At 35.9% G+C, this 17,011-nt stretch overlaps 1 protein-coding gene across 1 annotated transcript; it reads left to right on the plus strand.

Moving 5' to 3' along the window:
• The first annotated feature begins 3,803 nt into the window (after nt 1-3,803).
• On the plus strand, nt 3,804-4,858 carry LOC149223394 (uncharacterized). The gene is made up of 2 exons (XM_089387899.1): nt 3,804-4,552; nt 4,690-4,858. The coding sequence occupies exons 1-2, from the start codon at nt 3,804-3,806 to the stop codon at nt 4,856-4,858; spliced, it is 918 nt and encodes a 305-aa protein (XP_089244025.1).
• Nucleotides 4,859-17,011: the final 12,153 nt, after the last annotated feature.

Here is a 17,011-nt window from a genome sequence, read left to right on the forward strand (position 1 = left end):
AGGATAGTGAATTTTCTTGGACTACAACTTGCCAACAGTCTTTTCAAACATTGAAGGAAACGTTAGTACAGGCACCAGTTCTAAGAGGTCCTAACTAGTCTCTGCCTTTTCATATTTTCTCTGATGCTTCAAATTTGGCTATTGGCGCAACTTTAGGACAAGAGGAAAATAAACAATCCTATGCTATTTATTATATTAGTAAGAATTTGTCTTCTGCTGAATTAAATTATACAGTTACAGAGAAAGAGTTTTTAGCTATAATTTTTGCAATTAATAAGTGCAAGAACTATATTATAGGATATGAAGTATTTGTACATACTGATCATTCCGTGATTAAATATTTGATGAATATACCATTAATTAGTGGTAGAGTGACTAGGTGGTTATTATTGTTACAGGAATTTAATATTACCATTTTTGATAGACTAGGAAAATCTAATGTTGTAGTAGATTTTCTTTCTAGATTAGATAATCCTAGTGAAGCAACTCTTGCTAATGATTATTTTCCAGATGAACATGTTTTTTCAATGTCAACAGATTCCCCGTGGATTACTGACATTGCTAATTATTTGGTTTCTGGGAAAACACCACCCCACTTGTCCGGTCATGAAAAGCGGAATGTTATCCAGAAAAGTGCTGCATACTTCGGGATTCAAGGAGATCTCTTTTACACAGGCCCATATCTAATATCCATAGGTGTGTAAGAGATGAGGAAGTGTTTGACATATTGAAATCTACTCATGATGAACCTTGTGGAGGCCACTTTGCTGATAAGTGGACTGCATATAAAGTATTGCGTGTTGGTTACTTTTGGCCTTCCTTGTTTAAGGATGCCAGAAACTATGTCAAGCATTGTGATAATTGTCAGCGAATGGGCCAACCTAATCAACCAATGAAATGCCTTTATGCCCTCAAGTTATGATTGAGCCATGTGAAAAATGGGCTATTGATTTTATAGGGCCAATAAATCCAACATCATTAAGTAAAAAGCATATGTTGGTTTGTACAGATTTTGTTACTAAATGGGTAGAAGCTAAAGCTGTTTCTTTTGGTACAGAAAAAGTTGTTAATTTTATTTTTACTAAAACCTTTACTAGATTTGGTGTGCCTAGAGAAATTGTTTTTGACAATGGTCTGCAGTTTATTTCTAATATGGTACAGGGTGTGATGGAGCATTACAAGATCCGGCATAGGAAATCCATGCCATATCACCCACAAGAAAATGGCCAGGTGGAATCTACAAACAAAGTGATCGAGTCCATTCTTACAAAGATAGTCAATATGCATCAAAAAGACTGGGCTGAAAGATTACCAAAAGCTTTGTGGGCATACAGAACCACTTGGAGAAATAGCACAGGACATACACCATATGAGCTGGTATATGGCAAACAAGTTTTGTTACCAATTGAATTCCAGATTAAAACTTTCAGGACTGCAGTTCAGTTAGGATTAGATCTCTCTGAGGCACAACAACAATGTCTTGTCCAATTAAATGAGTTAGATGAGTTTCAAATGGATGTTCTTCAGCAAAACTATTAAACACACACATGGTAGAAAGAGTATGACAGATAAAACATGAGAGTACATTTTTTAATAACAAATGATATACATTTATAGTACATGGTGTGACCATTGGGTTCCACATCCCAAGGTCTCTTGGACTTCCTTAGTCTATTCCACTTCCACACTAACCCATAGAGGATTAGGTGTCCAACATTCCCCCCCTTAATCCGAATGGTTATATATGAGTCCAAGAAGAGAGTTGTAATAAAAAATGTGCAAAAATGCATGGCAACACTAGGCTGAATGTGCTCTCTAAAATGTCGTTATAAAGGGTGGTGGTTTAAGGATGACCACCAACACTGAAATGCTAGTGCAGTTCCTGGAACTCTTCCAATTCTGCCATGAAGCTCAAGTCTTCTGCTAGAGGAAGTGTTCCTAATTTTTTGAAGAGGGAAACCTTGAGCCATGAAAGGGGGGTCTCACCCCGCATAAAAGGGAGAATCTCAACCTGAAAAGGGAGGTCTCAACCTGTGATGGTTTAAGGATTACCACCAACTTTGGAATGCTTAATGCAATTCCTAGAACTCTTCCAAAACTGGCAAGAAGATGAAGTCTTCTGCTAGAGGAAGTGTCCCCAATTCTATTACTGGAACTCTTCCGAAACTAACAAGAAGCTGAAGTCTTCTGCTAGAGGAACTGTCCCAAATTACCAACTAAAGGCATGCTCAGGGGCATCTTTGTCTCTGGCAAAAACTCTGAAACTAGTGTGGTAGGTTGTGGCTCAGGCTTGCTTGATGTGACTTTGAAGCTTGTAGATGACCATCATTTCCCCCTATGAGATACAAGGTGAGATGATGGAGAAAAATAAACTGCAAGACTGTTCAATACTCTTGAACAAGTTCTCACATGTGATTGAAATATCTTCTTGGCTGTTGATGACCATTTTCAAGAAGCGATCCATCCAAGATGAATCTTTGTTCTTGCAAGAGGTTTGTTTCTGAACCATCTGTTTGAAGAATCACGAGTTTTATGACAATGATTACATGGATGAAGATCAAAATAGTGATCTTTCAGATGGCCAACTTAGTCACACTCTTGGTATTTCACAACCTGTTGTTGTTGCTATTGTTGTGGAATAGGGGCAGTATTTGGAATAGCTGAAGGTGAACTGTCATGAAGAAAAGGTGAAGATGAACCATCCTCCAAAAATCTAGCACTTTGAAATTGGATTGGTTTGGAGTAGTTTGGAATATGAAAGGACATGTCCTTGTCATATCGAAGACCACTTCTGTGCTTGTTATGGACAATCTCTTCCCATGTTCTAATAATGGGCTTGGGAAGTGCAAGTTGAACTTTTGCATCTGCATGTAACCTTGCTGCTTTATTGGGTACTAAATATAAATGAACTGTAACATTATTGACTTGCTACTGATGAGTTTTTGTCTCAATGTTCTGAACAGAAACATGTTCGGAATGATAACCCCATTGTTGTAATTCTACTTGTTGTAGCTAGGATTCAAGCTGCAAAAAATCAATCTTCTCTTGTGTAGGTTGTATACAAGTCTCAATTTCTAAGAGAGAGCCTTTGCTGATTTTGAATGTGTCATTAGAAGTAGATTGTATTAGAGTTTTAAAGAACTCTAACACTTCACCAATTTGAGTCATTTTCTCCAATATCAAACTTAGACTTCAAAATTTGTTCACAACTATGAACCAATGCCACTGCAAGGTATTCTCTTTAGCCCCAAAATAAAATTTGGAAACTTGTCAACTACAAGGGAAGCACTGATTTTTTTTTATTTTTTTTTAACCCTTTTTTTCACCTTTTATTTTCAAGCATAATATAAAATTATGGACAATAATTACAAGCACAATTTCAGGAAAACCTAGAATCTTATATCAATAAATAAACTTTAGCAAATCAGTCCATGTAATAATAATAATATGTAACCCAAGGGAAGTAAATAAATCTATCTTTTACAGAGATAACAACCCTCTTGTTCCATAGGTGTTCACCTCCAGGATATTAGAGAATACTCGGCCCTACTTTAGATGTATATGCAACCAATTATTAAGGAGATTTGACCCATCAACAAGTAAAGGGACTTGACTCCTTGATAGTGATACACTATGCCCACAAAGGACAACTCAAACAATAGCTTGGATGAAGTAAACTTGTGCTCTTTCCCTCTAGTATTGCACTCAACCACTACAGAAGTAATTGTTCCAAAACTCAGATATAGGTGCCTTTCATTTAGATGCAAACTCAACCCTTTTTGGTGTATACTTCAACCCAACAAATGAAGAACTCACCCAACAATATAAATGAATGGAACTCAACCCTCTCCACTAGAAAATTTAGCCCACTAAACCTCAATATCAATAGTGTCAATGCTAGCCTCTTGCACGCCTATTCCAACCGGGCCGAGAAAAGGCTTCTAGTGAAGGAATTTGAGTTGGCACTGGAGGATTCCACCAAGGTCCTTGGGATCAATTCTAGCAATCTCAAAGCCCTCTATAGGAAAGGTTGCGCTCTGGTCGGGTTGAGGCAGTATGCAGTGGCATGTGAATGTTTGGAGAAAGCAAATGAGGCCAACCCTGGCCAGATTGAAATACAAGACACGCTCCACCAAGCCAAGACTCTATACTCCCAGAGCCGGAATGGGAAGTATGATATCTTAGACTACCTACTCGGATGCGGATCTTCTACTCCAGAAGTGGCCGATTTTATTGTCCCCATAGAGATCAAGATGACCAAGGATGGCCGTGGTCGGGGGCTTTATGCCAAACAAGAAATAACTACCGGGCAGCTTTTGCTGGTAAGCAACGCCATTGCAGTAGCTTATGAGAATGACTCGGTTGTGATCAATGTGGACCACCAGGGAAACATTAATCTGCCGTCACAAGAAGATGTTGTTGCTGCCGTTGTCAATGCTGCCAGAAAATCGCAGAGATTGCCCCAACAACTTTATAGTTTAGACCACTACTCTGCGCCTCGGAACCTGGATGTCCCAGCCATTGATCTGTTTAAGACAGAGAGAGAAAAAATGTAGGTAGATGTTAACAGTTTATGGGACATTATAAGCTGGAATTCATTTGGTGGATCCAAACAAACATTTTCCTCAAAATCTAAAATATATGAACCCAAGCCATGTGCGAGAGCTGGGGTTTCAATTGAAATTGTAGGAGATGCATTCTGGAGCTATCTCTGAACGCAAACCTGGAGGCTATAACCCAACAGTTCAAGGAATTGTATGACAAAGAATTGGAGGAAACAAATGTTGCAAGGTCTCTAGAGGGTTTTGACGCGGAACTTCTGGCATGGGAATATTCTTTCAGTAGAGATGATAGATAGAGGAAATACGTGGAGGAATGCCAAAGCACTTGGGTGCAGTTCTGACAGACAAAACTGACATGTAGAGAAAGGTCATTACCTTAAATCGTAGGTATGAGAGATGAGCACTATTAGCCCACACCAATGCAATATTCTCGCCGGGAGCGCCAGAGAGCAGCGCTATTAGATTGTCAGAACCAAGAAGAGTAGCACTTTTATGAAAGGCAACACATAGGCAGAATAGGGAGTTACAAAGTAAAGGGAAGCCAAAGATGGTGCTGGAGAAATGATAGAGGTTTCAGCTAGAATTTAGCTGAGAAAATATTCATGAAATGAAAAAGTGATGGCAGAAATAACCTGCATAGAAAGGCCATAAAAGAAATGGCTCAAAGTGATTATGTAGGGCAAGAATATGCCTGCTCTGATACCATGTTAAACACACACATGGCAAAAAGAGTATGAAAGATAAAACATGACAGTACATTTTTTAATAACAAATGATATACATTTATAGTACATGGTGTGACTGTTAGGTTCCACATCCCAAGGTCTCCTGCACTTCCTTAGTCTATTCCGCTTCCACACTAACCCATAGAGGATTAGGTGTCCAACAAGAACATACTAATTCAGCAACAACGTAAAAGATGGCATGAGAATTTTATTCAAAAAACATAGTTCCAACTAGGTGACTGGGTGCTCCTTTATGATTCTAGATTTAAAATTTTTAAATGGAAGTTCCATACACGATGGATGGGACCTTATGAAGTGATTTGAGTATTTGAAAATGGAGCAGTAGAAGTTAAAAGTATTGATGGACAGAATTCAGTATTCTTGGTAAATGAACACAGGTTAAAGAAGTACTTTCAACCACTTATGAGGAAAGATTTTACACAACAAGTCCAAGAACAATTTGGGACGGTAGTGGAGAACGGTAATACCAACCTTTTTAAAACATGAATTCTTCTTCTTCTTAAAAATAATAACATAATAAAATAATAAAAAAGTAAAGAAAAAAATTATTTTCCTGTAATTATGAAAATCAGTTCGCTGACATGATTGCAGAAGGATCAACTTGAAAACCAGCTTGTTGGTAGGAAGATAAAAAATTTCTAATAAAAAGAAAATTTTTCTTGATCTTTAGATATGCTAGCTACCACCAAGTAGAAGCAAGTTCAGTAGAACCAACCTTTGTATAGTTGGGGTAATTAGCATGGATATTTTTTTATTCAAGTAACACTTAATTTTCGTTGTAGTTATTTTTCTTGCACTAGTGTAGGCAGACCTTCCAGAAAATTTTCTTCCTTTCTTCATATTCCACTTTCATAATATTCCCTCAGTTTTCTTCTTTAATCCCAAAATATTAACCTTCCCACATTCTTCTAAAATTTACCCTGTCCGCTTCGAAGAAATCCCACTTTACCCCTGAATTTTTTTCCCTATCCCACTTCTATTTATTCCCTCTTTTCGTACTTTCTTGGAATCCCTGTAATAGAATTCCTTCCCATTCTAAAAATTCCCCTTTCGCACTTCTTTATTCCCTTACGAATTTATTGCAATATCTTGCACACAAACAGCAAAAGGATATGCTCTGAAGCATTAAGGAAGGGCGAAGCAAATTTCTAGTATAAGTTGAGGAAATCATATGAAAATCCAGCCTATACTTAAATTCTTTGTTTAGATATTATGCTTGCCGTAGTGCAAGTGTGTTGTCCTATGTGATAAGATAAGCAGAAAAGTACCAGTAGAACAGTATGATTTTAAGCGGTGCAAGATCAGTACGAGCATGTGCCTCGTCACATCATAGTACAAGTTATTTTTATATCATATGGAATAAGAAAGTGGTCATTATGGAAAGTTATGAATTCTTTTCATTTCATCGACAAGTATTTATGCTATCATATTAACTAGGAGGAAATTAATTAAAAGTACAAAGTTTTTCTAAGTAGAAATCATGACTTTTTAATGAATGCTAAGTTCCTTTTTTTAATACGAAGAAATGCGAAAATGTGTTAATCGTTGCTTGCATGTAATTACCCCACTCTGCCATAATCTTAAACGTCCTTCACTCATGATTACCCCACTCCGCCATAATCCTAAACGTCCATTCAAATGTAATTGTGACTTTAGCTAACCGTTAAACTACCGCCGCGAGTACCTATTCGGCCAGACCTCCAAGATGTTGTGTATCTATGCCGGATGAAATGATGATATGATGGAAAGGATGGATGAACAGTTAGATTTTTGTTTATGAAGGTTGATTTCCCTGATATTGCATGCAAAATCTTAGAGCTCGACTATTCATAGCCACTAGCAGCAATGCCACCTGTCCGGAATGAACCCCTGTCTCTCAACAAAATTGAGCAGACTGCCGAGTGTCACAATCGTCTTGCACTATTGCGAGACTTGGTTTTTATACAGTTCCTGCAAAAGTTTGACGGGTATGACAAAGAAGTCTCCCTACAGTTTGCAATAAGTTTTTAAAATGGCCGAGTGAAAAGTGGGCCTCTTAAATTCAAAATTACAGAGGAATTCATAGTAGCAACAACGGGCTTGGAAAACAGAGGAGAACAATGGTTCAAGAATCAAAAGTAGGAAAGGAAAAGCTGGTAGTGTTTCATCGTTGATAAAAAGATAGAGGTGGACTGGAAATTAGGAGTTCCATGAAAAGCCCTGCTGGGAGAGTGGCAAGACCTCCTCTTTATTTTGCAGAAGTTTGTGACCTACGAGGGAAGATACACCTGCACCTTGGTGTATCATTTTAGAATTCTCAAACATTTTGAAGCAGGTCGAGACATCCAATGGAGGATGAACTTCCCCTACTTTCTGCTTAAAAGCCTGGAGAAAATGGCTAAAAGTGTACAGGATGGAAGGGCAGACCAGGTCGATACAAGGTTATGCCATCACGACCTTATCAGAAGCTTGGTCCTGAAGCAGGTAGAGAAGAAAGGAATGACATGGGAAGCACTGGTAAAATGGTTGCATGAAGGGACAATCGCTAGAGAAGAGATAAAGGACTCTGCCATTACAAGCAAGGACCCGAGCAAAAGCAAAAAAGGAAGTCCTTCTCGCACTAGTGCGAAAAGGTAGTGGTTGGAAAAATTGACAAAAGAGAATGCCTCATCTTCAGCTAAGGAGACAGCTAGTGCACCCACTAAAGAAACCCCTTCTACACCATCACCATAGGCATAGACCCTCGAGCATGACAACCTATCTATCCTTACATATGCGAAAAATATTGCAGAGGTCAAGGATGATACTCTGCTGGCTGATTTTATCAAAAGGCCCCGGAAGAAGAGTAAAGTCTCTGATGCAGGAAAAGGACCACAGCCCCCACAGGGTGTGGACTCCCCTCCTGCACCAGTACAAGAAGAAGCACCAATGCGAGAGGAGGAATGGGAATAAGAAGTAGAATGTGAGGAAACAGAAGAAGAAGAGATAGGAGGAGAGGAACTAGACGATGAAGAAACAGAAGAAGAAGAAGCGGAGAAAGAAGAACCCGAAGAAGAAAAGGCAGAACCTAAAAAAGAAGAGACGAAACCCAAAGAAGAAAAGGCAGCGGAACCCGAAGAAGAAGAGGCAGAAGCTGAAGAAGAAGAGGCAAAACTGACAGAAGAAGGAGCTGAAGAAAAAGAAGGTGCAGGAGAAGAAGGACTGGATGAAGAGGAACCGAATGGAGAGGAATTGGACGAAGCAGAATCGGAGGAGGAAGACCCACAAAAAGAGGAACCACAGGGAGAAGAGTTTCCTGATGTAACCATGGCAGATATGGAGGTCCCTAAGGAAGTCACAGCCCCTGCTGAAACAGAAGGAGGAAAAGAATTGGTGACTCCAACTGCTTGGGTAGCTAAATTAGAGCTTCAAGTGAAGAACTTGGAACAACTTGTAGTCGAAGCAGAGGAGGAGAAAGAAAAGAGCAGAGGAGAGTTAAAGGTAGATCTCCAGAAAAAGAAAAGCGAGGTCAGAGTTTGGAAATATCGAGTTGCACGATGTTACAAGCGATTGAGAAAGGTGACAAAGAAGTTAAGGAGCATCAGAAAGAAGAAGGTTGAAATAGTGCAGCCTGAGGACAACATGCCAGAGCAGGATTATGTTGTAGTATTTAACGTTTTGGAGTTTTTTTGTAGAAGTAAAGAAGTTTTGTGAGGACACACAACAATTTAAGGATGGGAGGATGTTAATCCCCTAATTTTCTCCCTTTTTGACCATTTTTCCCTTCCTAAATCATAACCATTTACCTCTGTTTTACCTATCTTATACACCCTCATCTTGCACTAGTGCAATAACGATGACACATTTTGCATTAACTTTATATTTTATATTTTTTAACTTAACTTAGCATTTATTAATTATTTATTACGTGATTTCTTGCTTATAATTACTTTTGTAACTTACTGATACCTCCAATGTTATTTGGTAGTTAAAATGATTACGTGACCACTGATCTTAGTGCAGGAGCAGATCTCGCACCAGTGCTAATACCACAAATGCTTGCAGTAGATCTGATTCTCCTTGATCGCCGCCTAGTTTTGTGCCACTTTAGCCATGACGTAGGTTAGATCTGAAGGCAACCGAGCTCCAGTTATGACAGTAAGGCAATCTAGAGGTAGCTGAGATCGGATTTATGAGAAACGAACAATTGGATATTTCTGTGGTCTATTCTATTAAGATGCCTAATTTTCAAGGCCGAAAGATTAATTCTACAATCAGTTATGTAATTAGTTGAACAATATAATTTATTCAATCGGTTATGTAATGATTTAAACGATCGTTTTGGCCTTCGGCCAAGGATCTATATAATGAGAAATGTAAATAGGACGAAATTGTTAATGGTAGATAGAGTTTTATAGAACAGAGATAGAACCAAGAAGGTCATAACAGGCCTGCATTTTGTTATCACCCAAATCTAGGCTGGATATGTAATCACACATGTATTTTCCTTTATGATTTAATAAGAAAGGAACCACCACCTTATGTTTCATGAATCTTATTTTTATGTTTAACAACTGATGAATTGATACAATACTAAGTGGTGTTTCCATTTGAAAGGGAAATGTGTTGGTTGGCTAGGGCCCAACCAACCCAGCACGTTATCCCTATTTTCTCTTCTTGTAATTTATGTTTTATACTGGAAAATGTGATTTAATTTATAGCATCTAAATTCCTGTTTGAGTGAAAGCAGATCTGCAGTGTGAAGTACTTAAATTTCCTTTCCCTACATTTGATTTTGGATTGGCTTTCCCCGCCTGGTCCAAGCAGGATAAATTACCTACACCAGTGCATGATGGTGTGCTATTCACTTTCTGCATGTTTTCTTTGGATTAGTTTTCCCCGCCTGGTCCAAGCATGAGAAATTACCTGCACCAATGCACGTTGTTATGCTATTCACTTTCTGCAAGTTTGTTTTATTTGGTTTCCCACTCGTTTAAGCAGAAGAACTGAACCTGCACCAGTGGAAGTTGGTGTGATGCAGCAAGGCTTTTTTGCTTACTTCTAAAAGCTTTCTTGCTTTCATAAATACTTCATGACATGATAAATTATAAGGATTGTTTCTCTATTTCTGCACTTTGCTAAATTCGGGAGAATTCATCTTTTTGGAATGCAATCTAGTCTCATAACACTTGCGGTAATTAAGTGTTGATTTCAAGAATTAAGGCTAAGTGTGAGAAGCTCTGATCTAGTGCAAGAACTAGTTTCTTGGTATGGGATTTGAGTGCTCTAGACTTGAGAAAGTTCAATCCCTTGTACAAAGAAAAAAACTTTTAGTACAGACATCGTTTTACACCCTCTGCATAAATCTTTGTTCTTGCACTAGTGCAAGAAGACTTCACCAGTGAAAGATATATTCTTGCGAGAAGGAAATCTTTACATAAGAAGGTTTGAAGGGCCCATCTATTGAATACTGGTAAACTGTCTTTGCTAAAGAAAACACACACTCAGTAGTTAATCAATAGTTAGCTAGAGTGATTGCCCCTTTATTTCTAAATCCCTTTTGCAAGTGCATTTTCTCCTGTTCTAGTCCTAGATTATTTTAATGGTTCAAGTTGCCCTTTTTCTCTTTATAGTTTGATTCTACAATCTTTCCTTTAAAGAAAGTAGGAATTGATATTAGAAATATTCATACCATCTCTGGCATTTCCTGTGCTTTGTCTCTAAGTTTACAAATCCCCGGGTTGAAAATTTAAGTGTTGAGGAATTTTCTTAAGTGTAATTCCTGCACTCAACAGTTTCATGATGCCATATGCTGATGAAAGTAAAATTTTGAAATACTATACATAAATATGAAAATGACATAAAAATAAACATCCAATCAAGCACACAAAACCCCACCCACAAGGGCTACTAATTATCAAAGAAAGACGAGGCAAAACAAGCAACTTAAAGACACAAGGAATAGGCCAAAAAGATCTAATTTCAAGGGACTAGGATCTAAAGGTTCTAATCTATTGTAAATGATGCAGACAAACAACAAAAAGAAGAAGTGAAAACTATTCCAAAGGATAGGTGTGATGCTCTAAGACCTAGGATGCTCAAGGAGATCCTAAGGGGGAAAAGGAAAACCCAAACTCTAAAGGGAGAAAAGGTAAAAAAACCTATCCAAGAGATCCCAAAGGTAATGGATTAGTTCTAAAAATTAGTGGCTGAAAATGTTGAAAACCCTAGACTCCTCACTCAATAAATCTATTCCTAACAATATGGAGGTGTACTCTAAACCCTAGGGGGGTATTTCCTACCTCTAGGAGACAAATGAACTGGATCCAGGCCTAAGGGAGACTAAACAACCAAGATTAAGTATGCAAACTAGTCTCCTAGTAGAACTTTTGGCAAATCTATAATAATTTTGAAAAAATCTGGAAAATTTCAAAAACACACGTACTAACCTAGAATTGAGGAAAACATAGGTTTTGAGCCAAAAAGTGTTCTCTGTAACTCACTTATGGGGCTAAAAAGTTCTCTTTGCTCTCAGGAGTCTCGATCGACAAATCTCGCATAGATTTTTCTGTCTCCTGCTCGACTGGTATCTGTGGCCTATGGAAAAGACCAAAAACCCAACAAAATCTAAAAATTTGACAAAATGTGGTTTAATACTATAAGTAGAAATTGAGAGAAAAATATTTGAAGAAAACCATGAAATTTTCTAAAACTTCAGTCACCCAAGAACTTTGTTATTAAACTAGTGGAGTTGCCACTTGTTGGATGACAAATGTGTAACTAAAGACCTAGTGGAGTTGCCATTTCGTATTGTGAAAATTCTTGGAAGGTGTACCAAAAATACTTCACTTAAGTCACTACTGTGAAAATATGCAGTAAACGAAGATATAACCCAAAACAGAAAGTAGAAATATAAAGCAACCATTATAATAATCCATTAGAAAGATAATTTTAAATGAATTAATCTTTTATTAATAACACTTGGTGAAGGGGATCTACATATTGGTCTATAAGTCCCCCTCTATGGGAAGGGTCCTTTGATATCCTTAACGCTTCAAAAAATTTATCTTCTCTCTCAATGTGAAAATGCCAAATAAAAGTGAAGAACTCAAAATGGGAGCTCAAGTAAAATGACGATAATGTTGACAATGATTATGATCATTGTGAATAATGAATGAAAAAACCTCCTTTATATATCAAAATATGGAGTTTATCTTGAAAATGGAGAATAATAAAATATTATTAACAAAATTCTAATTTAACTACTTGGAATACTTTATTATATTTATTGGAGATGGAAAAGGAATTTAAAATTGTTAAATACCTTTATTTAAAAATAATTAACAAATAGAGTGATTTATTAATTATTTCGCGAGAAACAAGAAAGGTGTGAAATCAAAATACTTATTAAATAGTGATTTAACAATTATTCTAATAACAGAAATAAGAAAATTTAAATAAATAATTATTTATTTAAATATTCCTAAGGGATTTAGTGAAATGTGATAAGGAATAATTATTAAATAATGATTTAATAATCATTCCTAGTGAAAATTAAATAAATAATGATTCATCTAATTCTTCTCATGGGGTGTTTTGATTGAAATTAGAAAATAATTTAATAAAAGTGGTTTAGTAAATTGTGTTCCACAATGAGAGTGATTTTACTATAGTACAATTAAATTTACATGGTTTATTTCGATCCACCTAGTCAGAAATGGTGAGGTGATCATTTTTTGGTGATAATAGCTAGGCCTATTGGGTTCTTTAAGACATATTACAACACACGTCATTCGTTCTACTGGAAGGGAAAAAGTAAGGAAATTTAGAAGTACGTCATTGAATGCGACATCTGTCAAAGAAGTAAAAGAGAAAACTTCTCAATTCCTAGATTATTGCACCCCTTACATGTTCCAAATCAGAAATGGGAAGAAATCTCCATGGATTTGATCAACCATTTACCTATGTCTCATGGTAGGGACAAAATATTTGTTGTAGTAGATAGACTCACTAAATATACACACTTTATGGCAATCAACAAAATGGACTCAACAAAGAAAATTGTAGAAGTATTTTGCAAAACCATCTACAAGTTACATAGTCTACCCAAAGTCATCATTAGTGATAGAGATGTAAGGGTTAAGTGAAATTCTTGGAAGGAATTTTGTAACCAAGCCAAAAAAACCCTTAATATGGGTTCATCTTACCATCTGCAAATATATGGTCAAATAGGAATAGTAAATAAGTGTTTAGAAACATACCTATGATGCTTCATACCTAACAAGTAAAGAGAATGGTCACAGTGGTTGCATTTAGCATAATGTTGTTACAATACTACCTATCATACCTTAGCCAAAATGACCCCATTCTAGGCCCTATATGGTTATGAACCCTTCATATGGAAATATTCCGCATTAAGTGACACTAAAGTTAAAGAAGTAAAGAACCATTTGGAAGAAAGTCAAATGATTATCCAAACATTAAAGGAAAACCTCAAAACTACCAAAAATCGAATGAAGCAACAAGCTGGCCAGCACCATTTAGAAGAGAATTTGAAGAAGGATACTGGGTCTTCATAAGACTACAACCTTACAAGCAGTTATTCCTGAAACAACAAGGAAAAAAAAGTTAGCTCCAATGTTCTATGGACATCTATGGACCTTTCGAGATAATCAAGAAAATCAATGATGTAGCTTATGGATTGATACTACCAAATAATTTTCGATTCCGCAATATATTCCATGTTTTGTGCCTCAAAAAGGTATTAGTTCAAAACCAACAAGATCAAACCGAGATACCTGAAGTCAGTGAAGAAAGAAGGATTATCTTAGAACCTGAAGGTACCCTTGCAACCAGAGAAGACATACTTCAATGAAAACTATTAGAGAATACGTGATCAAGTCAAAAAAACTTTGAGAATAATAATCCTCATGGGAAACAAAGAAGTTCTAACAACATTATCCTTCATTACATTTGCTTTGAGGACAAAGAAATTTTTAAGGGTGGGACAATGTTATTAATAAATAATTCATAGAATATGAATAAATAAAATATGAATAAATATAATAATAATAAATAAATAATTAGTTAGTTAATTATGTATTTAAAAATTTTTATATTATTAATTAATGTAAAGTCATTCTAAAAAAACAATACTATTTACCCTCGTGACGAGTCACTACTTATTTACGCATACCGTCCGAGGGAATCTAAGCATCAATCAGTTATTCATTCATTAATAAAAATATTATATTGATAGCGTATATCGGAAGTGATTATAACTTTCAAGTTGGCTTTCTCTCATAACATAAAACCACCTAGTTTGCACGCTTTTTTTTTCCTGCCCTGGTATTGTTCGTGAAAAGTACAACTTGGGGCATTTGTTTAATACATAAGCACCCACGTGTTATACTTTTTAGGCACTAGTGTTGTTTGCAGTCAATGCCCTAGGGATTTTATTTAAATTTACAACACTAGTGCTTTTATAATGTTAGTGCAATGGTGTTATTTTTCCATTAAGCACGCTGCTAAAAAACCATTTGCTAAAACCTCCAGTCGCCCAAATTTTTTTAGTTGTGATGAATTTTTATTATCATCTTTTCTAAAACATTCACTACCGCAAACGTATGTTGTAGCAACAATGTTTCTGACATTTTTTGTCAATTTTATAATGCTAAAAGCCTTTGTTATCACCTCCGCTAGAAGGTATTTTCCTTGTAGAGTTATTACATATTGTGTTATTTATGTCTATTTCAAGTAGTTCATGATATAGTTCTATACATGCTACAACATATTGAATAATTGAGGAACCCCCTTTAAAAATATTATCAGTGTTTCTGTATCTATTATGAATATCTACGACTACATCTACAATAAAAACTAGATTTAAGTATTGTAGTATGTGTGCACACATTCAATTTCGATTCCCTTAGCTCTTGAAAATTCCTAGTTTCTGCAATCCCCATCGATTCCTCATTTGAGACTTCATCCTCTATGCAAGTGGTGCCAAAAGGGCCATTGTCTATTGGGGATTTTGTTTTCCACACTTTGCATATAACCTAGGTTGTATATGTCCAAGTGCCAATAGATACTACGTTAATGGTGGATTAATTAGTATAAAAAATTCACCATTCTTTAATGCAAGTGACTTAGGAATTTATTTACATAATGTTTTTAGTATATACACCTAATAGATGAGTACAAGGATTAGTAGGACTATATTCCATGTCATCATGCAAAACAAAAGTCTTATTGATATATATAAAGTATAATTAATGTAACTAGTGATATATATGGATTACGTGGTCATCAATGATAGAATATAGAAATAAAGTTTTATCCTTGAACTTGATCTTTGAGTTACACCAGAAACTTATATGTCAAACACTTCCACATTAGGGAATAATACCAAATCATCTCATCAAAATGAATAGATGACAAATATAAGGATAATAGGAAACTCATACGAGAGAGGTGAGGTATTTTTCTATGGTTGTTTTAAGGGAAATATCAATAGAGTTGGAGGTAGTTCATTTGGAATCAATCAAAGATAGGCATCTTATTCTTGAGATTCTAGTGCAGCCTCAATGATTTCATTATGTGCTCAAGTAGAAAATAAGAATATAAGCAGTACCTTTGGTAGAGCTCAAGGCTGAACGGGATAAGATTGTCTTCCTAGACCTAAACATATTAACTTAAAATATTCTTAATAGAGGGTTTGTTGAACTAACAAAATATCATACCTTGATAGGATTTCATTTTAGTATCAAGAAAGACCTAGACAACATGAAGGCCAGGCTAAAATTAACTAATCTCATGGTAGGAACCATAAGTGTCCCATAGAACCCAATATTAGGTGGAGCACCAACCCATCGTTATCACCTAGAATTTATTCACTTAGACAAAAAATATAGGTTTACTAAAATACACCACATACAATATGGTTTCCATATTTATAAACCCACTTTTACATCATTTCTCACTAAAATAGCTTCGGGAATCACTTTTCCTAAATTATTTTCATCTCCTATGCATAGAAACCCACTTTTGGCCATTTCCTCTTAAAATTATCCAAAAGGAAAACTAAAAGAAAACAAAGTAAAAAACCTAAAGGTAATGGTTAAATTGGTTTTTCTCAAATAATTTCCTTTTACTGTAATGATCACATTAAATATAACAACTCTTTCACTTATAAACTCAAGAGGTTTCCTCCTTCTTACATATCCCCCATGGAACGTAATGAAGTGTCTCTAAAGTTTGTCTATACTCCAAGTCACCTATTCATCTTTTTGAGATATTTTGTATCACTCAACATCACTCTTAGCCACAAAGGATATGATCCAAGCCAATCCAGACACTAAGAAAACAATAAGAAATCTCCCAAGGAGGAGGCCAAGGAAACCATTCTCTTCAAGGAGCTTTCTCGCAAGTGTTGGATAAATTCTTTACAAGAGAATAATCTTATACACAATTCTATCCAGAAATATTCTATGAATATTTCATTCTTATTTTAATCCTTTGTTCATGCATTATTTTACTATTATTATGTATTTTTTCTCATGAATAATGCAAATATTCAACAGAAATAGAAATATAAAGTTATTTTTTCTACCTTCACTTCTATTATTTATCCATGATTTCGATACAATCACTAGATTAGTTGATTTGGCTAAACCTTCCTACAAATTGTACACAATATATTAACAAATCCATTGGGGATCTAAGCCATCTCATGATCGTCAGGTT

The sequence above is a fragment of the Pinus tabuliformis genome, chromosome Q (genome assembly GCF_031772625.1).
Source record: "Pinus tabuliformis cultivar Carrire ecotype Pingquan chromosome Q, CPIR1, whole genome shotgun sequence".
Taxonomy (NCBI): Eukaryota; Viridiplantae; Streptophyta; class Pinopsida; order Pinales; family Pinaceae; genus Pinus; species Pinus tabuliformis.

Bases quoted from the DNA above. Each gene is read 5' to 3' on its own strand.
- LOC149223394 (XM_089387899.1), top strand. From the start codon at position 3,804: ATGAAGAACTCACCCAACAATATAAATGAATGGAACTCAACCCTCTCC. The intron at 4,553-4,689 runs GTAGGTAGATGT...TTGAAATTGTAG, and splicing joins AAGACAGAGAGAGAAAAAAT to GAGATGCATTCTGGAGCTAT.